The sequence below is a fragment of the Arachis hypogaea genome, chromosome 15, assembly GCF_003086295.3.
Source record: "Arachis hypogaea cultivar Tifrunner chromosome 15, arahy.Tifrunner.gnm2.J5K5, whole genome shotgun sequence".
NCBI lineage: Eukaryota > Viridiplantae > Streptophyta > Magnoliopsida > Fabales > Fabaceae > Arachis > Arachis hypogaea.
Genome location: NC_092050.1, coordinates 133,557,802 through 133,585,745, shown reverse-complemented (window position 1 = coordinate 133,585,745; position 27,944 = coordinate 133,557,802). Strand labels below are relative to the sequence as shown.

At 38.6% G+C, this 27,944-nt stretch overlaps 1 protein-coding gene and 1 non-coding gene across 2 annotated transcripts; one reads left to right on the top strand and one right to left on the bottom strand.

Annotated features, from left to right (window-relative positions):
* Positions 1-23: 23 nt before the first annotated feature.
* On the top strand, positions 24-3,640 carry LOC112750769 (ABC transporter F family member 4). Its single transcript, XM_025799613.3, has 2 exons — positions 24-507; positions 1,220-3,640. Exon 2 carries the CDS (start codon positions 1,229-1,231, stop codon positions 3,389-3,391), a length of 2,163 nt encoding a protein of 720 aa, XP_025655398.1. The 5' UTR covers positions 24-507; positions 1,220-1,228; the 3' UTR covers positions 3,392-3,640.
* A 22,733-nt stretch (positions 3,641-26,373) lies between these two features.
* Positions 26,374-26,477, bottom strand: LOC112753282 (small nucleolar RNA R71). Its single transcript, XR_003177675.1, has one exon. It is a non-coding gene; the product is annotated as a small nucleolar RNA R71 (small nucleolar RNA).
* Between the last annotated feature and the right edge of the window lie 1,467 nt (positions 26,478-27,944).

Sequence of the window (27,944 nt, the reverse complement as noted above, 5' to 3'; positions counted from 1 at the left end):
TGAGGGGCATTTAAGATTTTTTCGCTTAATTAATTGATAAAAATTAATGATCAAAATGGTATTTCCCCTCCCTTTTGTTTTCGACAGCGCTGCGCCTCCCTCTCCTCAGTCCTCACTGTCCACCATCGTCCGTCCTCTGCGACGCCACGACGGTGGCTGGACAGTTCCCTCACCTAACTACTCCTCGTGGTTCTTCGCCTCCACCACCGTCCATTCGTCCACTCCTCTCTTCCTCGGTTACGCTGAAGGCTGAAGGTGCCTCACTACTACTCGTGGTTCATCGCCGATCGCCGCTCGCCGCTCGCCACCTCGTTCTTCCGCACTCCGGAGAACTCGACGCTTCACGTTGTTCCTCGTCGATGATCTGCGTTCCTTGCCGCTGTTCTGCGGTTCCTGCTTCTGCACCGCCGTTCTCCTTCTGCTTCACTTCGGTAAGGGGTTCCGGTCGCCTGGTTGCCTGAGCTGCCTCTCTTCTTCTTCGCTTCTACCTCAGCTTCCTTCGACAAGGTATTTTTTTTTTTTAAAAAGTAAATGTCAATAATTTGGTATGAATTCTGCCATTTTGGTTCTGGTATGGACTTTTTTTTAAAAACTTTTTTGAAGTTTAAATTCCGGTGTGGTTTAATTGTTTTTTCTAAACCACTGATATCAATAGACAATAGGTTGATAGGTTCTGGACTGATTTAATTTTTTTAAAAAGGTTTAGATATCAGCAATTTTTTATGATTCTTCTCTGGTGTTTTTTTTTTTCTTTAATCTACTGATATCAATAGACAATGGGTTCTGTACTGGTTTATTTTTTTTTTTTTAATTTAATTTAGATATCGATAGGTTTTGGTTCTGGTTCTGATATGGACTTCTTGTTGCACCAAGTAGATTAGAGAGTTAAATCTCAAGGCACATGTTTTGTTTAGAGGGATGTATCTCTCTAATCTCTATGTAATATTATAATACTGTTCCGTTATCGTTAATAATATTTGTTCTCTTATTAAAAAACTGAATGTATCATTTGTATTCTATCCTACGTGAAGTATGCATTTTGTGACCTTGCTATGTTCACATTTTCGATTTAGTATTGATTAACTCAATTACATGTCTTAGATACATTTGTAGAGTGTTCTAGGATAGGTGAAATATTTATTTTATGAGAAAAGAACATAACAAAACTGTAGATGTGATTAGACGACTAAATCAATGTGGTTTTCGATTGTGTTGCTAGGTTTCAACAATGGTTAGAAAAAAGGCAGAAGATGCAGGCCCATCAGCAAAGACTAAGGCAGGTAGCAAAGATGTCCCTAAGAAGGAAAAAGTTTCCATTTCTGCCATGCTGGCCAGCATGGATGAAAAGCCTGATAAACCCAAAAAGCCCTCTTCCATTAAACCCAAGGCAAAAGCTGCTCCAAAACCTTCTGCATATACTGATGGTATTGATCTTCCTCCATCTGACGAAGATGAAGATGAAGCTCTCTTGGAGGAGGAGGAAGAGAATGCCTCCAAACGGCAGCAGAGGAGTGAGTTGAAGACACTTGAAATTTCAACCACAGACAAAGAGCTGAAGAAGCGTGAGAAGAAGGATATTTTAGCAGCTCATGCTGTTGAGCAGGCAAAGAAGGAAGCTCTTAAGGATGATCATGATGCTTTCACTGTGGTCATTGGAAGTCGGACTTCAGTGCTTGATGGAGATGATGATGCTGATGCTAATGTCAAAGATATAACAATAGAGAATTTCTCGGTGTCTGCTCGGGGTAAAGAACTTCTGAAGAATGCATCAGTGAAGATATCTCATGGGAAGAGGTATGGTTTGGTTGGACCCAATGGAAAGGGGAAGTCCACACTATTGAAGCTTCTTTCTTGGAGGAAGATACCAGTACCTAAGAATATTGATGTCCTTCTGGTTGAGCAAGAGGTAGTAGGTGATGATAAAACAGCACTAGAAGCTGTTGTGTCAGCTAATGAAGAACTGGTTAAAGTTCGACAAGAAGTTGCTTCTCTGCAAAATGCAGCTTCTGCAGAAGGAAGTGTTGACAATGAGGAAGATGATGCGGGAGAGAAGCTAGCAGAGCTGTACGAGAAACTACAGCTGATGGGTTCTGATGCTGCTGAAGCTCAAGCATCAAAGATTTTAGCGGGTTTGGGTTTTACAAAGGATATGCAGGGCCGGCCAACAAAATCTTTCAGTGGTGGATGGAGAATGAGGATTTCTTTAGCTCGAGCACTTTTTGTGGTGCCGACTTTGTTATTGCTTGATGAACCCACAAATCACCTTGACTTGAGGGCTGTTCTCTGGCTGGAAGAGTACCTGTGCCGTTGGAAGAAGACTTTGGTTGTTGTTTCACATGATAGGGATTTCCTCAATACAGTTTGCACTGAGATTATTCATCTTCATGACTTGAAACTCCATTTCTACCGTGGAAACTTTGATGACTTTGAGAGTGGGTATGAACAGCGTCGTAAAGAGATGAACAAGAAGTATGAGATTTATGACAAGCAACTAAAAGCTGCAAAAAGGAGTGGTAATCGAGCTCAGCAAGAAAAGGTGAAGGATCGAGCGAAGTTTGTGGCAGCTAAAGAAGCATCTAAAGCCAAGGGAAAGGGCAAGGGCAAGGTTGATGAAGATGAGGCCCCACCAGAGGTTCCACAGAAGTGGAGGGACTACAGTGTTGAATTTCACTTCCCTGAACCTACCGAGCTCACGCCTCCACTTCTTCAGCTTATTGAAGTGAGCTTCAGTTATCCAAACCGTGAGGACTTCAGACTGTCAAATGTTGATGTTGGCATTGATATGGGAACTCGTGTTGCCATTGTTGGGCCTAATGGAGCTGGAAAATCTACACTACTGAACCTTCTGGCTGGTGATTTGGTTCCAACTGAGGGTGAAGTTAGGAGAAGTCAGAAGTTGCGAATAGGAAGATACTCGCAACACTTTGTGGACCTTCTAACTATGGACGAAACCCCCGTTCAGTATCTTCTTCGTCTCCACCCAGACCAGGAGGGACTTAGCAAGCAAGAGGCCGTCCGTGCAAAACTCGGTAAGTTTGGGCTACCTAGTCATAACCATCTCACCCCTATTGCCAAACTATCAGGAGGGCAGAAGGCTAGGGTGGTATTTACCTCAATATCCATGTCAAGACCCCATATTTTGTTGTTGGATGAACCCACTAATCATCTAGACATGCAAAGCATTGATGCGTTGGCTGATGCACTAGACGAGTTCACTGGTGGAGTTGTTCTTGTTAGTCATGACTCGAGATTGATATCACGTGTATGTGAGGATGAAGAAAGGAGTCAGATCTGGGTTGTCGAGGATGGTACTGTCAGGACTTCAATTGGAACATTCGATGATTACAAGGACGAGTTGATGAAAGAAATCAAAGCTGAAGTTGATGACTAAGCTGCTCTTTTTGAGAACCTTTGACTACAATATTCCCCCTTATATGAGAACTGAGTGTAAAACTATGTTGCCGGAAATGCTACCAATATTTTTAGCTAGATTCACAATTTTCTGTTTTATCATAGTTTATGAGTTTATCCCAATACATGAACATATGTTTCAATTGTTACAACTGCCGAACTGTTCCAATTATTTGTTGTTTTTCTATTCAGCAAGTAATCTCTTAATAATATTTGTGGAGTTAATTTCCTTGGCTGTCTTAGCACAAGCCCTTGCATATTGACCAGTAACTTCGTTTGTTCCTTCTGACAATTACGGTGCATTCTCACCAAGTAAAGATCTGCAGAATCCAAAAAAATTATCTCAAAACATGATACTAACAAGTGCTCTGTTATTCAAAGCCAATATAAGCAAACACACGCTGTGCCAGATCATGAAACTTAAGAGATTGAAGCTTCAAAACTTGTAAAACATAGTCTCAATGGACTCAAACTTAGAACTCTAAAAATAACCATAGAATACAGTAGCAATGATGTTATGCCATATAATATGGAGGGGAACAAAGTTTAAATACAGCCACTGGTAATAATCACACACCAATAATGTTCATCCGTGGAAGATTTGTCTTTGTTATATACTTACAATAACAAGACAAGGCCTAATTGTCGTTGCAGATACAACATAACAATAGCTCAATATGATGGCATGAGACAGAGAGAACAAGATAGGCCTAATTGAGGTTTGGAAAAGATGGATACTAGTGGTGCTAATAACAGCAATTATAAAGGTTGTACCAAATGTAGCAATAGTAGAATTGAAGCTCATTATGAATGTTGATTTTAATAAATAGGGAACGAAAGGAAATGATTTATTATCGTACTTTAGATATTCATGGAGGTGGAGTAATAAGCACAATAAGCATGGTGGGAGAAAATTAATTCCTGGAACCAAATTATGATCTATATAGTTAATAACAGAAAATATACCTGATACTTAATGGCATAATGGTTCGTTCTTACACAGGCATCAAAAAACAACATTGGGCTGTTCATTAATTCAATGCAGAAGCTACATAGAAGAAACAACAAAGGTTCAAAACAACTTGGAGCTCAACAATAACTCAGCAATTTACCAAAATTAAGAGTGTCATGATATTTTAGTTAATCACAAATATATAAGCTTGATATTCAAAATTTGGTTTTCTCCTCCTATCATACTCTTTTATGGACCTAGATTTAAGGACTTAGAAAACAGTTTTTGTAGATCATCAGAAGCAACACTACAGTAAGAAACTTGGGAGGTTTTAACTCTACTTCAAACGGGTGTGAATGCTTTAAAATCCTGAAACTCTGATAGATAACTATCATGGAAATGAACACTGTTCTGTGTTATTTTTTACTTTTCTTATTGAAAGATTTTTTGTTAGAAAAATCAATTTCGTTTCTAGATAGAAAATATAACAGGTATTTTTTTAAAAGGAAATTTAATTTAATAAGATCTCATTAAAATTTTGTTTTATAAAACATTCAACAAGTTACAAGCTTAAAATCAAAGTATCTCTATTCTTTTTCCTTAATAATTTTTTTTTATAAAATTGTACTCTAATCCTGTTAAAAAAAAAATACTATGCAAAACGGGTTGAACCCGTCGGGCCGACCCGCTAAACCCGTTAAGAAGGGCGGGTCGGAGTAGGATTTGGAGCCCGCCAAATTAAAAAAATCTGCCAAACCCGCACCGCCAAATTGGCGGGTTTTGGCGGGACGGGGCGAGGCGGTCCGCCGAGTTGAAGATTTTTATTTTTCTTTTTTTTATTAAATAAAAGAGTGATTACTATTATAAAATTAATAATTATAGAATTTTCAAACATTTTTTTTGTTTTTATTCTTCTTTTAGTTATTAACTTTATTTATTTTATTTTACAACTTCGTATATTTGTTCGAATTATGTGACTCTTGTTTTTAAAAATAAAGATAGTTCTATTAACAAATATTATTTTGAACAATTTTATTGAAGTTAAAAATTAAAAAAAATAGTAAAAAAAATTATATTATAATTTGACTATTTTTTATTTGTATTTGCTTTTTTAATTATTATGTTTTAGTTAATTTTAATGAATTTTATTTTTTTAAAAAAAAAGAGTCAAGCGGACTAGCCTGCCGATCCGCCAATCGGCCATAAAGCGGGGCGGGCTAGCATTTTAAACCCATTTTAGTTGGCGGAGCAGGCCGGCCCATCCCGTTTATGAGACGGACCTAGACAGTGCGGGGCGGGTTAGGGCGGGCCAGCCCGCTTTGCCACCCCCAGTTATATGTTAATTTAGGATTTAGAATTTGGTTATCATATGCTAATTTAAGATTTAGGATTAAGTTAATTTAGTATTTAGGATTTAGTTATGATACGATAATTTAAGATTTAAGATTAAGTTAATTTAGGATTTAGGATGTAGTTATATGTTAATCTAGGATTTAGGATTTGGTTATATGCTAATTGCATGCGTTAGAAGAATGAAATGTTAACTAGGTAGAGACTTCATGTTTAGGTTTGGATGGGTTTAGGCAATTGAAGATAAATCCCATTGTTAAATTCTATAATTAATAATTAGCATTTTCTATATGTCTATATCAAATATTATTTCAGCTATTAATTTTAATTTACTTGCTTATTATATTTGAAGATAAAATATTAATATTATATAAATTCTATTAATTATACATTGTACCTAAATTGTATTAATTATATTAAGTTTTTGATTGATAGGTGATGAGCGGATATTTTATACGCCTTTTGCCATCATTTATATAGTTTTTAGTATGTTTTGTTTAAGTCTTATTAAGTTTTCATAGGTTTTAGTGCAAAATTCACATTTTTGGATTCTACTTTGAGTTTGTGTGTTTTTATGCAATTTCAGGTATTTTCTGGCTGAAATTGAGGAGTTAGAGTACAAGTCTGATTTAGAGGCAGAGAAAGCACTGCAGATGCTGTTAGGATCTGACCTCCTTGCACTCGAAAGAGCTTTTCTGGAGCTACAGAAGTCCAAATGGAGCGTTCTCAATGGATATGAAAAGCTAACATCCAGGGCTTTTCAGAAAAATGTATAATAATCCATACTTTGCTTCAGAATTGAAGGCCCAAAACTGGCGTTCAACGCCAGCCATCTGCCCTATTCTGGCGTCTAACGCCCAAGGGAGGAGAGACCATCGTCCAACACCCAAGAAGGGTCCCCTAGCCAGCATTCAACGCCCTAGAGCCCTTCTAGCACATGACTTACTCTGTAAACCCTGCTAAATTAGCGAATAATTAGTCAATAAATTAAATTTTAATAAAAAAAATTAGAAATGCAAATTTAATAGTAAAATAGGATAGAGCCAATTAAAATAAGAATTTTGACACTAATTTCAAAGAATTTGGCCCAAAATTGGGCCGAACGGGCCGAACCAGACAAACTAGGCCCAAAATGGGCCCAAAGCCCAATCTAAACCAGCCATACATGAACAAAAACAGCCCCTTCTCCTTTCATCCTTATTTTCACGCTGGAAACCTCTAAGAAAGGGGGAAGAACCTTGAAAGCTCCAAACCCTCACTCATATACTCAAATTCACGTAAGTTTTGATCCGGAGCTCCGATTGACGATCTGTTTGCAGCCACACGTTTGCGCCGTCGAGCTCTACAAAGCCCAGAACATTTTAAGGTGAGAAAGTCATATTTTCTTCCTTAATTCCTTCATTCTCAGTTTCAAAATTCATGAGCTATAATGTTAAAAATTGTTCAATTTTGATGTTTAGGCTCAAATTAACTTGAGAAAAACATCCGCCCTTGCTTGTGTGATGCTTGGATAAGGTGAAGATTCGAGAATCCTAGTTAATTTCTTGAATTTGGGTATTGGATATTAAATTAGTGTATGGATATGTGAACTTAGGTGTTTATGCACATATTGGAACTTGATTTTGGACAATTGAGGCTTGGTGGAGGATTGGTGTCAATGCTTTGGTAATTCTTGGACTTTTGGGGCTGTATTTGGCTTTGGATAATATGTGAAAAGCGGCCAAGGTATGGTTTAGGTTTCGCGCATTTAACATATAAGGTTTTGTGAAAACTTAGGCTAGAGCATTATAGGATAAGTTGAAATGGTTACATGTTTTAAATGGTGAGTTTTATGAGGTTAATGGATAAGTGGATGTGAATTTAAGTTGAAGAATATGGTTAGTAAGTGATGCTTTTTGAGATTTGGTTGTTGATTGAATGTGTACGTATATGTATATTAGTATGAAGATGATGGATGAAGGAATCATGATTATGGCAAAGTAGAAACATGGTATGTTTTGGGATTTGTTGGTAATGATTTGATGATATGAGTATGTATAGTAATATGTTAGTTTGTGGTATATTAGGTTGGCTGGAAATGAGTTCTTGGAGGGAAAAATATGGTTTTGGCAAAAATAAGATTTGGGGTGTTATTTGGTAAAAAGTGAATTTTAATGAACTTTGAAAGTCCATAACTTGCTCCTCAAATTTTGAACGTAAATGAAGTTTGTTTAAAATTAAAGGGAGTTTGATAAGCTTGAAATCGGTATAAAGTTTGCTGAAAATCGAATTTTGTAGAGGAAGTTATGGAAGCCGAAAATTTGGGGTAAAAAACTGAAGTTTTAAATGTTGCAGCAGAACCAGCTTTTTTGGTGTGTGCCTGATGTGGGCAGAAATTGGCGAGTTAAGAATGATTATAAAATATGCGTTGCAAGTATAGTTCTCAACCAACCAGAAGTCGGCTTATCAATTTAGAAGGGTGTCACAAAAATTAAACTTAAAATACTGGGAGTATGAGTCTCAGGTCGTCTCCCAACGAGTTGCAGAAAAATGTGCTATTTTATTAATCAGATGTTTTCAAAAAGGTCTGAGTTGAATGGCAGAAAATTAAATTAGAGAATTTATATAAATTTAAATAAATGTCTTGACTGGGAGTTGATTAGCTGGAAGCCCTATTCTTGTTGGAGTACTCTCAAGATTAATTGACAATTGAGGGTTATTATGTTTAGTTGTCCCTCACTAAGTAAGAGAAAGTTAAACAAGTTGGAATGTTGTTTCTATCCACAAGTTCCAATCCGCTCTTGGAAGGATTGGTGTTAGTGACTAGAGAGCAATCCAACAATAAACCCAATTACAATCTTTTTCTTGAGCATCCCAACTCAAGGGTTCCTTTCAATCAACTCCCCATCAAGTTAGGGAACTACTCGCTCATTGTAAATGTAAAATTCATAACATAAGAAAGAGAATTAAAGAAAGACATGATAAATAATGATCAAAAGATTAATTAAAAATAAAAGTAATTCTTGTATTAATAAATGCTAAAATAATCCAATAGTAAAATTAAGTAAATTAAGGAACATGGAAGAGTACGAGACAAGTAAAGAGAACGAACTAGAATGTCGAAGTCTTGATGAGGCAATAACCCTTCTCAATATCCCAATGCAAAAACAATGAAAATAACAAATCCTAAAAACTATGAATGTGTAGAGAGAAAACCTAGAGGAGAGGAAAACTAGATCTAAAAACTAAAACTATGCGGAATGAATGTTGTTGTTGGTTTCTGCATGTTTCGTGGCGCTAGTATGCTTTTCTGGGCCGAAAACTGGGTCAAAATAAGGCCCGAAATCGCCCCTAGTGATTCTGCAGATTATGCAGATCGCGCATGTCACGCGGACGCGTCATTCAGGCGGACGCGTCATTCGGCGTTTCGCTTTGCCACGCGGGTGCGTCGTCCACGCCTCCGCGTCACTTGTGCAGTTTCCAATTCGCGCGGCCGCATCATCCATGCGGCCGCGTCATTGCGATTTCCTCTCTTCCGCGCGGTCGCGTCATCCATGCGGCCGCGTCGCTTCTCGCTGGTCATCTCCTCAATTTCTTGTGTTCCTTCCATTTTTTGCAAGCTTCCTTTCCAATCTCTAACTCATTCATGCCCTATAAAGCCTGAAACACTTAACACACAGATCACGGTATCAAATGGAATAAAGGAGAAATAAAATACATAATTAAAAGTCTCTAGGAAGCAAGTTTTCAATCATGCAATAACTTTAGGAAGGAATTATAAATGCATGCTTATTTAATGAATAAGTGGGTAAAGATCATGATAAAACCACATAATTAAACACAATATAAACCATAAAATAGTGGTTTATCAACCTCCCCACACTTAAACATTAGCATGTCCTCATGCTTAGTTGAAGGAGATAAAATGAATGAGTAAGAACATGTAAAACCCATGCAATGCAATGCAGCCTATATATGCGAATGCAACTATATGATTCTTGTCCACTTGATCTAAAGTAAATAAGCTCTTCAAAATAATTACAAATCAAATTCCACTAACCCAATTCTTATAAAGCAAGAGCAGATAAAAATGCAAGAAGATAGCTCATGAAAGCAGGGAACATAATATTTCAAGCATTGAACCCTCACTGACGTGTATGTACACTCCAGTCTCTCTAGTGTATAGGGTAATTACTCTATCCTTCTCTAATCATGCTTTCTAGTTTTTTGTTCTTCTCCTAACCAATCAACAACATTTAATACACCAATGCAAACATCATGAGGTCTTTTCAAGGTTGTAATGGGGCCAAGGTGAGGGTAAGGATATATATATGGCTAATTAAGCTTATAAATTGAATCTTTAATTAACCCAAACTTTAACATAACCTATATATATTCTATATAACTTTTAAAATTCATACCTAGCTACCCAGAAATTTCCTTTCACATTCCATACTCATGTTTCAACCTTTTATTTTAATTTTATCATACATGCATTGACCCTTGAATTCTTAATTTAACATTGGGATAATTTTGTCCCCTTATTTATTTTTTGAATTTTTTTTCAACATAAACATAAACATAAACATAGTTTATCAATGCACATAGATTTTTAATTCTTACAGTTTCTCATGAGTAGGTATCCAAATTCCTAGTATATTATCATGACACATTCCCTTATTATCTTTTGCTTTCACAATTTCCCATACTTAAATAACACACACAATTCTATCTTAAGCTAACCAAAGATTCAATTTGGGATATATAATTGTTTTTCCGCTTAAGGCTAGTAATGTGGTAAAATATAGAACAAATGGGATTTAAAGGCTCAAAGTGGCTAACAAAGGTAATTGAAAGGGTAGGCTTAATTTGGATAAGTAAGCTAAGCAAATAATGGCCTCAATCATATGCAAACATATAAATATAATAAACATTGGACATATAGGATGAAACAAAATATAGATTACAATCATAGAGAAGTAAACACACAAGAATAAAATAATTATGGTTAAATAATGTAACCATTCATAAAGGCTCAAATCTCACAGGTTGTGTGTTCTTTAGCTCAAAAATCATGTTCCAAATACAACTTCAAGAAAATTTAACATAAAAGTCTTAATTAAAATTAGTGAAATTTTGTTCCAACGATAGGGTCTTAGAAGAAACTTATTGTCTTTTCAATCAAGCAGAACATGCATGCAACTAATCTATTACTATGCAATTTATCCTATTCTACAAAAGAAAAATCTAACTAAATATCCTAATTTATTGGTGCTAGGGAAGAGAAATTACCTCCGGAAGTCAGGTACTGACTGACCTCCCCACACTTAAGGCTTTGCACCGTCCTCGGTGCCATCTGTCAGGAACAAAGGTGGGTTGGTAGCAGTATCTCCATCGTCGGGGCCATCGTGGCTCCCTGTGCTGGTAAAGGAAGTGGAGTCCGGGGTATCTGAGTCCTTGAATTTTTTCATGATCAGCTCCTTGAGGTATGTGAATCAGCGCTTGTTACGGCGCTCTCTCATCTTAGCTTTCTGTTCATGCCGATCCAACTTTTCAAGTATCTGATGGAGCAGTTGGGCTGTTGTAGGTGCTTGTGGTGTTGAAGAAGGATATCTTCAACTGGTTCAGTAGGCTGGCTGATAGTGGCTGCTGGAAGTCTAAGGTACTTCCCGTTAGGGACATACTGATCATCCCGGGGAAGCATGGCTTTGGTGTCCCCAGCTCTGTAGGAGACTCCAGCGGCTGAGACAAGATCTGAGACCAGGGCGGGGAAAGGTAAGTTGCCCGCAATTCGTACGTGTCCCATGGCATTCCGGATATGTCTTGGTAGATTCAAAGTTTGGTCTGTAAGGATGCACCATAGTAGAACGGCTATGTCCGCAGTGAAGGAGGATTCGTGAGTGCGTGGAAAGACGTAATGGGACATAATCTGTGCCCATACGCGAGCCTCCAAGGTAAGTGCTGAAGCCAAAATTCCCTTAGGACAGGTACGATGGTATCCGTAGATCCATCTGCTGCCAGGTAGTGTGATAACTCTGAGAACGGCATCCCAGTTAAATTGGTACATCTGGCGCTTGAGTGCGGCTTCTTGAAAGGGGTCCAATCCTTCTGGAACAGGGGGAAGACCTAGAGCTTTTTGAATGGCTTCTTCAGTAATGGGGACTTGCTTCTGACGAACATAGACAGACTGCAGGGTTGGTAGGTGGAAGTTGGAGTAGAACTCGACTACCCAAGAAAGATTGACCTGCCTTGGCTGTCTATGTAGAAAACCCCATTGTCTTTGGGCAATTTGCGGCTCAACAAAGGTAGCAATATTGGGCGGAAGGAGAAGAAGGTATTCGTTGTTGTAACTCCTTTCAGCCAGGATGGAGAACATCTGCTCACAGTAGCGATTGGGGAATCGCATAGTGTCCTTTGCTGGGAAGGCTTTTTCTTTATCATCAACCTTTATGATCCTCTTAATCTTCTTTGTTGAGGGCTTTACCGCAGTTGAAGAGGGTTCTGCCACTAATGCTCTTTTTTTACCTCTTCTTGCTGGTTGTTTGGGGGTAGCTTTCTCCTTTCCTTTCTTGGTGGCCATCCTGAAAAAGGAAAGAGAAAGTAAATTAAATTTACAGGGGTAGAGCAAGGAAGAGGGTGGTGTAAGTGATAATCAATGCACAATAAAGAAGAATGATGTTAACTCATGGTTATGACCACATGGAAAAAGTCATCAATGGAAATATAGCAAGTGCATATGGGAACAAATAAATGCAAGGGGTTTATTGGCATGCAGGCAAAGCCATGAGTAGCATAGATCAAGCATTCAGTGTCCAATTAAAATATGTTATCACTCGTAACTAACCATCACGTTTGTATTGACAATTAAATTCAATGAATAAAATAGTAAAGGAAATTTGTGAAAAGCAAGCATTGAATATTAGAGTAGAAAAATGTAAAGAAGTTCATAATACCATATGGGCTTTTTCACAAACACATAGCATGCATGTAGAAGAAGCTCTTGAAAATAAGAATTTGAACATGCAAGTAATCCCTTAAAAAGCAATATATAATTGTCAAACAAATTTACAACAATCCACAAGCATATAATGAAAAACAATGACTCAAATAAATTTATAATACCAAGTAAAAAGGAAAAAGAAAGGAAGAAAAAGAAGATATGAGTAATGAAAGTGAAAAGAAAAGAAAAGAAGATAATATATAAAAATAAGAAGAATAATAGAAAAGTAAGGAGGGAAGGAGAAAAAAAAAGAAAAACCTTGTTAATGGGGGTGAGAGAGAGTAAAAAGTGAGAAAGAAGGAAGAAGGGAGGAAGGGAGGGAGAAGAAATAAGGAGGGAAAAGAGAAAATAGGATTTGGGGAGAAAAAGATATGAAAATTGGCAAATTAGGAAAACTGTGCGGCGCAAGCGACGCGGTCGCGTGGGGCACGCGATCATGCGACTTGCGCTTAAACTGAATGACGCAGTCGCGTCGGTCACGCGGTCGCGTGACCCGTTTTATGCCATTGGCGCGAAGGCAGCCGCGCACTCGCACAACTCTCTGTTCAAAATCATTAAATGCCAAATTTTGGGTGACGCGATCGCATGGGCATGCGATCGCGTGAGTGGTCAATTATTGGGGTACGACGCAGACGCGTGGGACACGCGTTCGTGTGAGAGGGACTGCGCGTCTAGCGCCAGTCCAGCACCACTCTAGCACAACTTTCGGGTGTGCACCACTTTGACGTCAAAATCCTGTTCACGCGGCCGCGTGGGGCACGCGGTCACGTGGGAGGCCATTATTCCCATATGACGCAGTCGCATCGGCAACGCGGTCGCGTGGGACAATTTGTGCCATTGGCACGCCTCCAGCCACGCTCTCGTGTGACTCTCTGTTCAATTTATTATTCTCTCCCACACCTACGACGCGGACGCGTCAATGAGGCAATCGCGTCGCGTGAATTTTTTTTTAATTAAAATAAAAGTATAGGAATGCAGATGCACAAAGTGTACTAATGAAGAGAAGAGTTATTGAATACGAAAACTAAAAATAAAGAAAAGAACGATCATACCATGGTGAGTTGTTTCCCACCTAGCACTTTGCTTTAACGTCCGTAAGTTGGACGCTCCACTAGCTCAGTCTTCGGCTATGTGGGGATCTTCCAAGAGGAATATCTCAAGCTCCTTGTTTTTCTTCAGCTTCTCGCCATGGTACAGCTTTAAACGATGTCCATTAACTTTGATAAGTTCAGAGCTTGAAGGATGGCTTAGGTGATAAACTCCGTACGGTTCGGCCTTCTCTACTCTGTATGGACCTTCCCATCTTGATCTCAACTTGCCTGGCATGAGCCTCAGTCGAGATTTATAAAGGAGGACTAAGTCCCCAGGTTGGAACTCTTTCCTCTTGATGTGCTGATCATGTATAGCCTTCATCTTCTCCTTGTATAGTCTTGAGTTCTCATAAGCTTCTAGGCGAAGGCTCTCAAGTTCCTGCAATTGCAACTTCCTTTCAGTTCCGGCTTTTTCAATTCCCATGTTGCATTCCTTTACTGCCCAGAAGGCTTTGTGCTATACTTCAACAGGGAGATGACAAGCTTTTCCATAAACTAAGCGGAAAAGACTCATCCCGATGGGTGTTTTGTATGCTGTTCTGTATGCCCAAAGTGCATCTTGTAGCCTGGTGCTCCAGTCTCTTCTATGAGGTTTGACTATCTTCTGCAAGATACGCTTTATCTCTCTATTTGACACCTCGGCTTGTCCATTAGTCTGAGGATGGTAGGTTGTTGCAACTTTATGAATTATCCCATGCTTCTTCATTAGTCCTGTTAGTCTCCTGTTACAAAAATGGGTGCCTTGATCGCTCACGATTGCTCGTGGTGATCCAAAGCGACAAATAATATGGTTTTTCACAAAGGAAACAACAGTGTTAGCATCATCATTGCGGGTAGGAATTGCTTCCACCCATTTGGAAACGTAATCCACAGCTAACAATATATAGAAATAACCATTAGAATTTGGAAATGGACCCATGAAGTCAATGCCCCAAACATCAAAAATTTCACAGAAAAGCATAATCTGTTGAGGCATCTCATCCCTCCTGGATATATTACCAAATTTCTGGCATGGAAAACAAGATCTACAAAATTCAGCAGCATCCTTAAAAAGAGTAGGCCACCAGAATCCACAGTCTAAGATTTTTTTAGCAGTTCTTTGAGGACCAAAATGTCCTCCACTCTCAGATGAGTGACAGGCCTCTAAGATGGACTGAAATTCTGATTGAGGCACACACCATTTTATTACCTGGTCAGCGTCACATCTCCATAAATATGGGTCATCCCATATATAATATTTAGACTCGCTTTTCAGCTTGTCTCTTTGATGCTTAGAAAAGTTTGGAGGAAAAGTGTGGCTAACTAGATAATTAGCTACAGGTGCATACCAAGGGACTATCTCAGATACTGCTTGCAGGTTATCAAATGGGAAATTATCAGCTATAGGAGTGGAGTCATCTGTAATATGTTCAAGGCGACTCAAGTGGTCTACCACTAAATTCTGGTTACCACTTATGTCCTTAATTTCCAAATCAAATTCTTGTAATAGCAGTATCCAACGTATAAGCCTTGGTTTGGACTCCTTTTTAGCTAATAAATACTTTAGAGCTGTGTGGTCTGAATACACTACTACTTTAGTACCAAGTAAATAGGCTCGGAATTTATCCAGAGCAAAAACAATAGCAAGAAGCTCTTTCTCAGTAGTAGTGTAATTCGACTGAGCGGCATCTAAAGTTTTAGACGCGTAAGCAATAACAAAAGGATCCTTACCTTCATGCTGAGCCAGTGCTGCTCCTATGGCATGGTTGGAAGCATCACACATTATTTCAAATGGTTGGCTCCAGTCTGGTCCTCTCACAATTGGAGCTTGAGTCAGGGAGGTTTTCAGCTTATCAAACGCTTGTTTGCAATTTTCACTGAACTCGAACTCAATATCTTTCTGCAGTAGCCTGGATAAGGGAAGTGCTACCTTACTGAAGTCCTTAATGAACCTCCTGTAAAAACCTGCATGGCCAAGGAAAGAACGGACCTCCCTCACAGAAGAGGGGTAAGGTAAACTAGAAATAACATCCACCTTTGCTGGATCTACAGAAATGCCAGTGTTAGACACAACATGTCCTAGTACAATCCCTTGTTTAACCATAAAGTGACATTTTTCAAAATTTAATACCAGGTTTGTACTGACACATCTATCTATTACTCTAGATAATCCATCTAAGCAAAGGCTAAAGGAATCGCCGTATACGCTAAAATCATCCATAAAAACCTCCATACAGTCCTCAATAAGATTAGAGAAAAGACTCATCATGCACCTTTGGAAAGTAGCTGGTGCATTGCACAAGCCAAAGGGCATTCTCTTGTAAGCATAAGTCCTAAAAGGACATGTAAAAGTGTTCTTTTCCTGATCCTCAGGAGCTATATGAATCTGAAAATAACATGTGTAACCATCTAGAAAACAATAATGTGATTTACCTGACAGGCGATCCAGCATTTGATCAATGAATGGAAGAGGATAGTGATCCTTACGGGTGGCTTGGTTGAGACGTCTGTAGTCAATGCAGACCCTCCAGGCATTCTGAACTCTGGTTGCTATGAGCTCTCCATGCTCATTCTTCACTGTAGTGACTCCAGACTTCTTTGGCACTACTTGTACTGGGCTCACCCATTCACTGTCTGAGATGGGATAGATGATATCTACCTCTAGTAGTCTGGTCACTTCCTTTTTGACAACCTCTAGGATAGTGGGGTTCAGTCTTCTCTGGAGTTGACGGACAGGTCTTGCTCCCTCTTCTAAAAATATTCTATGCTCACAGACTTGAGGGTTGATGCCTACTATGTCTGCCAAACTCCAACCAATTGCCTTCTTGTGCCTCCTCAGCACACCAAGTAGCTGCTCTTCCTGTTGAGAAGTGAGTTCCCTTGCAATGATAACCGGAAACTTCTGCCCGTCTTCAAAGTAAGCATATTTAAGGTGTGGAGGAAGGGGTTTTAATTCTAACTTCTGATCATGTTCATGCTATGGGTTGTCTGGAGCTGGTAACAGTGGTAAGGCACTGTCATTGTCCTTTGAGAATGTCCCCACACTTGGACCTTGTCCTGTGTGCTTCTCTTCAAATTCCTCCTGATGAACTTCAGCCACGGTTTTATCTATAATGTCACACTGGAGGATAGAATGATCCTCCGGAGGATGCTTCATAACTCCATTCAGATTGAAGATCACTACTCGACCATCTATTTCAAAAGAGTATGTTCCTGAAAAAGCATCTAATTTAAACTTTGAGGTCTTCAAGAATGGCCTTCCGAGTAGGATTGATGATGGCTTGTCTGAGTCATTTTGGGGCATTTCCAGGATATAAAAATCAGTGGGAAACGTGAGTCCCTTAATGCCCACTAAGACATCTTCAGCAACTCCAACCACTGTAATAATGCTTTTATCTGCTAACACAAAACGAGCTGCCGACCTTTTTAAGGGAGGGAGGCTCAAAACATCATATATAGACAAAGGCATTATATTCACACATGCTCCTAAATCACACATGCAGTCAGAAATTATCACACCACCAATAGTACAATTAACTATATAAGGACCTGGGTCACTACACTTTTCAGGTAAACCTCCCATTAAGGCAGATATGGAACTACCTAAAGGGATAGTTTCTAATTCATTAATTTTGTCTTTATGTATACATAAATCTTTTAGAAACTTTGCATACTTAGGTACCTGTTGAATAACATCAAATAGAGGAACAGTTACCTCAACCTTTTTGAATATCTCTACCATTTTTGGATCAGGTTCCAGCTGCTTCCTGGGCTTCCTTGTAAGTTGTGGGAATGGAATAGGAGTGTTGTCTTCTGCAATGTCTGCGCCTTTTGATGCTTCCTCCTGTGGTCGAGCTTCTTCTTTTTCAGCTATGTTCTGTATGTCTTTTTCCTCTTCAACATCTTCTATTTCCACTACCTCTTCAGTTGAGGCGTGTTCTGGTGAGCTTGGCTCCTCCTGGTTCCTCTCCTGCAGTGTGGTTCCGGACCTTAGGGTGATGGCATTAATACCACCCTTGGGATTGGGTAATGGTTGAGAGGAAATTCCACTGGAGCTCAAAGGTTGATTATTGGAGTTATTCATTGAACCAATCTGTTAGACAAGAGCCTGCAAAGTAGCGTTCAGACCATTTAGAGTGGCATTAATGTTATTTTTCATGGTCTGCTGTCTCTGATCAATTGATTGTAGTAAGTCATCATTAGCAGAAGAAGAAGGATAGGTAATTTGAGAGGTCTGCTGTTGGGTATTCTGTGGTCCTTGGGATTACCTCAGGTGAGGTGCTCTGTAAGGCTGATTCTGATTCTGCTGCCTATTGTTGTTGTTATTCCACCTCTGATATCCCTGATTATCTCTGCCTCCTCTGTTGTTGTTGTCCCTCCAATTCTGGTTAGAATTGTTCTGCCACCCATGGCTGTAGTTGCCACCTTGATTGTACCCTTGGTTGGGGCGGTCATAGAAGTTATGAGTGGCTGCCACGGTGTTATCTTCTTGCTGGAGCTGCGGACATTCATCAGTATAATGGCTATAATCAGCATAGATTCTGCAAACTCTTTGTGGGACTAACTGTTGATTTTGCTGTGGTGGAGAAGGTTGAGCTTGCTGAACTTGTTGTTGATTCAATTGTATCTGCTTCAGCAAGTTGGTCATTTCACAGATACTCTGAGTTAAAGCAGCAGTCTCTCTGCTAGAGGATACTTCTGCAACGGCTTTTGAATGGCCTTGTTTCTGCCTGTGATTCCTAGTAGATTCAGCTAAGTCACTGATCAATTGCCATGCTTCATCAGTGGTCTTGTACTTTTTCATAGACCCATTGCTAGCACTTTCCAATGTGGTCTTATCTTGGGGCCTCATGCCCTGTGTGACATAACCGAGTAACACTATCTTGTCAATCATGTGGTGGGAGAAAGCTTCCAGAAGATTATTGAAGCGCTCCCAATACTCATAGAGAGTTTCAGAATCATCCTGAACAATCATGGAAATATCTTTCCTCAATTTATCAGTAACTTTAGCTGGAAAGAACTTTTCCAAGAATTCTCTTCTCGGTGTATCCCAGTTAGATACAATTGCTGCTGGTTGAGTGTAGTACCACTCTCTTGCCTTTCCCTCAAGAGAAAACGGGAAAGATTTCAGCAAAATTGAAGTTTCATATGCACCATCACGCCTGACAGTAGAACAGGCTGCTTGAAAATCTCTCAGGTGCTTGATAGGCTCTTGAGCAGGCAAGCCATGAAACTTGGGCATCAAATTGAGCAGTGCGGTCTTTATTTCAAAGTCTATAGCCACCGCTGGGTGATGCGCTTGAAATGGTTGCATTGTAAAATCAGGGGCTCCAGCCTCCTGGATAGTAACTCTCCTGGCTGCTGCCATGTTACCTGCACGTAAAATGACCAAATCAGTAGAACGGGGGCTGGTTTCTTTCTCAAGTGACGTTTCAGATCCGCCCTCAGAGAGGACTAAACGATGCCGAGCTTGCCTTATTCGTGAAATAGTTCTTTCAATCTCAGGATCGAATACTAGCAAGCTTGGGTCAGGAAGCGAACGCGTTATCCAACGAAAGAAACAAGCAGCTCATAGTAGTAAAATAAAATAAAATGTAAATAAATAAAATCCAATCAATAACTTTAGCACTCTATTGCAACTCCCCGGCAACGGCGCCAAAAATTGATGTGGGCAGAAATTGGCGAGTTAAGAATGATTATAAAATATGTGTTGCAAGTATAGTTCTCAACCAACCAGAAATCCGCTTATCAATTTAGAAGGGTGTCACAAAAATTAAAATTAAAATACTGGGAGTATGAGTCCCAGGTCGTCTCCCAACGAGTTTCAGAAAAGTGTGCTATTTTATTAATCAGATGTTTTCAAAAAGGTCTGAGTTGAATGGCAGAAAATTAAATTAGAGAATTTATATAAATTTAAATAAAAGCCTTGACTGGGAGTTGATTAGCTGGAAGCCCTATTCTTGTTGGAGTACTCTCAAGATTAATTGACAATTGAGGGTTATTATATTTAGTTGTCCCTCACTAAGTAAGGGAAAGTTAAACAAGTTGGAATGTTATTTCTATCCACAAGTTCCAATCCGCTCTTGGAAGGATTGGTGTTAGTGACTAGAGAGCAATCCAACAATAAACCCAATTATAATCTTTCTCTTGAGCATCCCAACTCAAGGGTTCCTTTCAATCAACTCCCCATCAAGTTAGGGAACTACTCGCTCATTGTAAATGTAAAGTTCATAACATAAGAAAGGTAATTAAAGAAAGACATGATAAATAATGATCAAAAGATTAATTAAAAATAAAAGTAATTCTTGTATTAATAAATGCTAAAATAATCCAATAGTAAAATTAAGTAAATTAAGGAACATGGAAGAGTACGAGACAAGTAAAGAGAACGAACTAGAATGTCGAAGTCTTGATGAGGCAATAACCCTTCTCAATATCCCAATGCAAAAACAATGAAAATAACAAATCCTAAAAACTATGAATGTGTAGAGAGAAAACCTAGAGGAGAGGAAAACTAGATCTAAAAACTAAAACTATGCGGAATGAATGTTGTTGTTGGTTTCTGCATGTTCCCTGGCTCTAGTCTACTTTTCTGGGCCAAAAACTGGGTCAAAATAAGGCCTGAAATCGCCCTCAGCGATTCTGCAGATTATGCAGATCGCGCATGTCACATGGACGCGTCATTCAGGCAGACGCGTCATTCGGCGTTTCGCTTTGCCACGCGGGCGCGTCATCCACGCCTCCGCGTCACTTCTGCAGTTTCCAATTCGCGCGGCCGCGTCATCCATGCGGCCGCGTCGCTTCTCGCTGGTCATCTCCACAATTTCTTGTGTTCCTTCCATTTTTTGCAAGCTTCCTTTCCAATCTCTAACTCATTCATGCCCTATAAAGCCTGAAACACTTAACACATAGATCACGGCATCGAATGGAATAAAGGAGAAATAAAATACATAATTAAAAGTCTCTAGGAAGCAAGTTTTCAATCATGCAATAACTTTAGGAAGGAATTATAAATGCATGCTTATTTAATGAATAAGTCGGTAAAGATCATGATAAAACCACATAATTAAACACAATATAAACCATAAAATAGTGGTTTATCAGTGCCCATGCACCGGTTTGTGCGCACGCACCCAACAAAGGCAAAATTTAACTTGTGTGTACGCACGCCCCTGTGCGCACGCATACGCTAGGATGAGCCTTCTGTTGGTGGCGCTAGCACAGATGAGGCGCATGCACACTAAGTGATGTGTGCGTACGCACACGCCCTATTTTTCAGCACTTATGTTTTTTTGTTTTAAACATGATTATGAACCTTAAACCTCCTATTTTTGTCTTGTTAATCTTAGATTCTACTAGTTAGTTTGGTAGATAGCATAAGTTAGGAATTTAAGTTAACTTGAAAGTGAAGAAAGAGGTAAATGTGATGAAAAGTGTGAAAGGGAAGTGGTTAATGAATGAAGTTAATATGCCATGGTTTTGATGAATGATTAAATAATGATTATGAAAATGATGAACACTTGTGATAGTGATATGTTGATGGATGATTGAACTCATTTGAAACAAATGAATGTATGCTTGAGATACCTGGCTAGTAGCAAGAATGGTGGTTTGTCCCGCTTGCTCCAGGTTAATGTTTAAGAATTGATAATGATCATGCTTGATTTAAATTGAGTAAATATATGTTTGTGACGCCTGGGTAGTAGCAGTAGTAGTGGATCTTCCACTTGCTCCAGGTTGAGCTTTTAAACACCCGCCTGGGTAGTAGCCGTAGTAGTGGTTATTCCACTGGCTCTGGATTAAGCGGGTAGTAGTAGGGGGGTTGTAGCTCAAACCCACTTGCTCCGCATGGGTGTTTCAGTCCATGGTTAGCTACCAGGACATGTCGGGTTGGCTATATAACTGACAGATGATATCATCAGCCATAGGATAGGCATGCATCATGTGCATTTGATTTGTTTGGTCTGCTATGCATTATTTGGGATTGCCTAACTGAATATATACCCTGCTAACTGCTATATGTGTTATTTGCATTATCTGTTTCCTACTTGTGTGTAAAACTACCTGTTTGTTTGTCTCTGTTGATTCATGGATGATGGAGGGTCGGAGGAAGGGTGGAATGGTTTGGTGTTTATGATAGGTTTGAAGGTGAAAAAGTTTAGGAAGGCTTAGATTACCTACCCTTTCCTTTTATGGCTTCTGCTTAGAAATTAAGTTTTATAATTGTATGATGGAGTTCTAGGATTGCCTCTGGCATTCCCAGGACCTTATTTATTATATGCGTGGCACCTTTACCATACTGAGAACCTCCGGTTCTCATCCCATACTGTGTTGTTGTTTTTAGATGCAGGAAGAGCGGCTCCTCGATAGGCGTCTGGAGGTTCTGCGGTGAAGTGGTTTACTTTGGGGTCTCCTTTTGTTATTTTAATGTATATATGATGAGCGGATAATTTATACGCTTTTTGGCATTATTTTTAGGTAGTTTTTAGTATGTTTTAGTTAATTTTTATTATATTTTTATTAGTTTTTAAATAAAAATCACATTTCTGGACTTTACTATGAGTTTGTGTATTTTTCTGTGATTTCAGGTATTTTCTGGCTGAAATTGAGGGACCTGAGGAAAAATCTGATTCAGAGGCTGAAAAAGAACTGCAGATGCTGTTGGATTCTGACCTTCCTACACTCGAAATAGATTTTCTGGAGCTATAGAAACCCAATTGGCGCACTCTCAATTGTGTTGGGAAGTAGACATCTTGGGCTTTCCATCAATATATAATAGTCTATACTTTGCCCGCGTTTTGATAACACAAACTAGCATTTAAACGCCAACTTTATACCCTATTCAGGAGTTAAACGCCAAAACTGGCATAAAAGCTGGAGTTAAATGCCCAAACTGGCACCAAAGCTGGCGTTTAACTCCAAGAAGAGTCTCTACACATGAAAGCTTCAATGCTCAGCCTAAGTACACACCAAGTGGGCCCCGGAAGTGGATTTCTGCACTACCTGCACTTAGTTACTTATTTTATGTAACCCTAGCTACTAGTTTAGTATAAAAACTACTTTTAGTGATTTATTTTATATCCTTGATCAGTTTTATGCTATCATAGATCATATTGTACACGTTTGGAGGCTGGCCATTCGGCCATGCCTAGACCTTGTTCTTATGTATTTTCAACGGTGGAGTTTCTACACCCCATAGATTAAGGTGTGGAGCTCTGCTGTTCTTCATGAATTAATGCAATTACTATTGTTCTTCTATTCAATTCACGCCTACTTATTATTCCAAGATATTCATTCGCACTTCAACTTGATGAATGTGATGATCCGTGACACTCATCATCATTCTCACCTATGAACGCGTGCTTGACAACCACCTCCGTTCTATCTGCAAAAGCTTGAGTGTGTATCTCTTGGCCTCTTGGTTCACGATGCATGGTTGCCTCTCCTAAAAAGAGAGCCCTCCATTCTGTGAGATCAGAGTCTTCGTGGTATAGGCTAGAATCAATTGGCAGCATTCTTGAGATCCGAAAAGTCTAAACCTTGTCTGTGGTATTCCGAGTAGGATTTGGGATGGGATGATTGTGATGAGCTTCACACTTGCGAGTATTGGGCATAGTGACAAACGCAAAAGGATCAATGGATCCTATTCCAACATGAGTGAGAACCGACAAATGATTAGCCGTGCGGTGACAGCGCATTTGGACCATTTTCACTGAGAGGACGGACGGTAGCCATTGACAACGGTGATCCCCCAACATACAGCTTGCCATAGAAAGGAGTATGAATGATTGAATGAAGGCAGTAGGAAAGCAGAGATTCAGAAGGAGCAAAGCATCTCCATACGCTTATCTGAAGTTCTCACCAATGAATTACATAAGTATCTCTATCTTATTTTCTGTTTTAATTACATTTTAATTATCAAAACCTCATATCCATTTGAATCCACCTGACTGAGATTTACAAGGATGACCATAGCTTGATTCAAGCCGACAATCTCCGTGGGATCGACCCTTACTCACGTAAGGTTTATTACCTGGATGACCTAGTGCACTTGCTGGTTAGTTGTGCGGAGTTGTGAAAAGGACTTGAGATTACAATCGTGCGTACCAAGTTTTTTTGGCGCCGTTGAGATCACAATTTCGTGCACCAAGTTTTTGGCGCCGTTGCCGGGGATTGTTCGAGTTTCGACAACTAATGGTTCATCTTGTTGCTCAGATTAGGTAATTTTATTTTATTTTTTAAAGCTTTTTATTTTCGAAAAATTTTCAAAAAAAATATTTAATAAATAAATTATTCTATGTCTTCAAAATTCTTAAGAATGAATTCTAGAGTTTCATGATGATTTGTTGAAGTCTGGCTGGCTGTGAAGCCATGTCTAATTTTTTGAACCGAGGTTTCAACTTATCATCACAAGAGCTTGTTGATTTCTATCAATCTTGCTGTTGAATGTAATGATCTGCTAAAGCTTGGCTGGCCATTGGCCATGTCTAGTGTTTTGGACCGAAACTTTTACTGAAAGCTTGGCTGGCTAGTAAGTCATGTCCAATTCCTGGACCGGAGCTTTAGACTAACATTGCATAATTCCTGGAATTCTTATTAAACATTTTGAATTTATTTATTTTCTTTCTTCCAAAATAATTTTCGAAAAATACCCAAAAAAAATTTATAAAATCATAAAACCAAAAAGAATTTTGTGTTTCTTATTTGAGTCCAGTGTCAATTTTTAAGTTTGGTGTCAATTGCATCTTTTTAATTTCCTAAAAAAATTTTCGAAATTTCATGCATGTGTCCTTCATAATCTTCAAGTTGTTCTTGATGATTTTCTTTGTTTGATCTTTGCATTTTCATGTTTTGTGTCTTTTCTTATTTTTCATATGCATTTTCAATTTGTTAATATCTAAACATTGAAAATTTCTAAGTTTGGTGTCTTGGATGTGTGTCTTTTCTTAAAAATTTTTCAAAAATAAGTTCTTGGTATTCATCTTGACATTCAAAGTATTCTTGGTGTTCATCTTGACATTCAAAGTGTTCTTGCATGCATCATGTGTTTTGATCTTGAATTTTCATGTTTTGAGTCATTTTGATGTTTTTCTCTCTCCTCATTAAAAATTCAAAAATAAAAAAAATATCCTTCCCTTATTCTTCTCATAAATTTCGAAAATTTGGATTGACTTAGTCAAAAAAAATTTTAAAATCTAGTTATTTCTTATGAGTCAAGTCAAATTTTCAATTTAAAAATCCTATCTTTTCAAAACCTTTTCAAAAATCAAATATTTTTCATTTTTCTTTCATTTTTTTTCGAAAATTTTAAAAATTGATTTTCAAAATATTTTTCTTATTTTTATTTCATATTTTCCAAAATATTTACTAACAATTAACAATTAATGTGATTGATTCAAAATTTTAAGTTATTACTTGCCTAGTAAGAAATGTTCAATCTTTAAATTTTAGAATAATATCTTTTTGTTTCTTGTTAGTCAAGTAATTAACTTTAATTTCAAAAATCAAATCTTTTTAAATTTCTTTTTTCAAATCTTTTTCAAAAATAGATTTCAATCATATCTTTTTCAAAACTTAATTTCAAAATCTTTCTAACTTCTTATCTTTTCAAAATTGATTTTCAAATCTTTTTCAATTAACTACTTGACTTTTTGTTTGATTTTGAAAGTTTTCTATTTCAATCATATCTTTTTCAAAACCACCTAACTACTTTTCTCTTTCTAATTTTCGAAAATCACTAACCACTTTTTCAAAAATCTTTTTAATTAAGTAATTTATTTAGTTTTTAAATTTTATTTCATTTCTCTTTTTAATTTTCTAATACTAACCAATAATTAAAATAAAAATAAAAATATTTTCCTTTTATTTTAATTTAAATTCGAATTCTTCTCTCTCTCTCATCTCTTTCTATTTATTTATTTAATCACTAACACTTCTCTTCTTCTTAAAAATTCGAACCCTCTCTCCCTCTCTGTGTTCGAATTTTTTCTCTTCTCATTCTTCTACTCACATAAAGGAATCTCTATACTGTGACATAGAGGATTCCTCTTCTTTTCTGTTCTCTTCTTTTTCATATGAGCAGGAACAGGGATAAAGACATTCTTATTGAAGCTGATCCTGAACCTGAAAGGACTCTTAAGAGGAAACTAAGAGAAGCTAAAGCACAACCCTCTGGAGAGGACCTGACAGAAATTTTTGAAAAAGGAGACATGGCCGAACCCAATAACAATGGTGGAGATGCAAGGAAGATGCTTGGTGACTTTATTGCACCCTCTTCTAACTTCTATGGAAGAAGCATCTCAATCCCTGCCATTGAAGCAAACAACTTTGAGCTTAAGCCTCAATTAGTTTCTCTAATGCAACAGAATTGCAAGTTTCATGGACTTCCATTGGAAGATCCCCATCAGTTCTTAACTGAATTCTTGCAAATCTGTGACACTGTCAAAACCAATAGAGTTGATCCCGAGGTCTACAGGCTTATGCTTTTCCCTTTTGCTGTAAGAGACAAAGCTAGAACATGGTTGGATTCACAACCTCAGGAAAGCCTGAACTCTTGGGAAAAGTTGGTCAGTGCTTTCCTGGCCAAATTCTTTCCACCTCAAAAGATGAGCAAACTTAGAGTGGAAATCCAAACCTTCAGACAGAAGGAAGGTGAGTCCCTCTATGAAGCTTGGGAAAGATATAAGCAATTGATCAAAAGGTGTCATTCTGACATGCTTCCAGAATGGAGCATCATATGTATATTCTATGATGCTCTGTCTGAGTTGTAAAAAATGTCATTGGACCATTCTGCAGGAGGATTTCTTCATCTGAAAACCCCTGCAGAAGCTCAGGAACTCATTGAAATGGTTGCAAATAACCAGTTCATGTACACCTCTGAGAGGAGTCCTGTAAACAATGGGACGCCTCAGAAGAAGGGAGTTCTTAAAATTGATACTCTGAATGTCATATTGGCTCAGAACAAAATATTGACTCAGCAAGTCAATATGATTTCTCAGAGTCTGAATGGATTGCAAGCTGCATCCAACAGTACTAAAGAAGCATCTTCTGAAGAAGAAGCTTATGATCCTGAGAACCCTGCAATGGCAGAGGTGAATTACATGGGAGAACCCTATGGAAACACCTATAATTCTTCATGGAGAAATCATCCAAATTTCTCATAGAAGGACCAACAGAAGCCTCAACAAGGCTTCAACAATAATGGTGGAAGAAATAGGTTTAGCAATAGCAAGCTTTTTCCATTATCTTCTCAGCAACAGACAGAGAATCCTGAACAGAGCCATTCTGGCATGGCAACCATAGTCGCTGATCTATCCAAGACCACACTAAGTTTCATGAATGAAACAAGGTCCTCCATTAGAAATTTGGAGGCACATGTGGGTCAGCTGAGTAAGAAGATTACTGAAACTCCTCTCAGTACTCTCCCAAGCAATATAGAAGAAAATCCTAAGAGAGAGTGCAAGGCCATAACCATGACCAACATGGCCGAACCTGGAGAGAGTGAGGAGGACGTGAGTCCCAGTGAAAAAAGCCTCAGGGGACGTCCTCTGGACAGAAAGGAGTTTTCCTTTGAGCAACCAAAGGAATCTGAGGCTCATACAGAGACCATAGAGATTCCATTGAACTTCCTTCTGCCATTCATGAGCTCTGATGAATATTCTTCCTCTGAAGATGATGAAGACATCACTGAAGAGCAAGTTGCTAAGTATCTAGGAGCAATCATGAAGCTGAATGCCAAGTTATTTGGTAATGAGACTTGGGAGGATGAACCCCCTTGTTCACCAATGAACTGAATGCATTAATGAGGCAGACATTACCTCAGAAGAAACCGGATCCCAAAAAATTCTTCATACCTTGTACCATAGGCACCATGACCTGTGAGAAGGCTTTGTGTGACCTGGGGTCAGGGATCAACCTCATGCCACTCTCTGTAATGGAGAAACTGGGAATCTTTGAGGTACAAGCTGCAAAAATCTCACTAGAGATGGCAGACAAATCAATGAAACAGGCTTATGGACTAGTAGAGGACGTGCTAGTGAAGGTTGAAGGCCTTTACATCCTTGTTGATTTCATAATCCTAGACACTGGGAAGGATGAGGATGAATCCATCATCCTTGTCAGACCCTTCTTAGCCACAGCAAAAGCTGTGATTGATGTTGACAGAGGAGAGTTGGTCCTTCAG

Coding starts and splice junctions, on each gene's coding strand:
- LOC112750769 (XM_025799613.3), top strand. CDS start 1,229: ATGGTTAGAAAAAAGGCAGAAGATGCAGGCCCATCAGCAAAGACTAAG.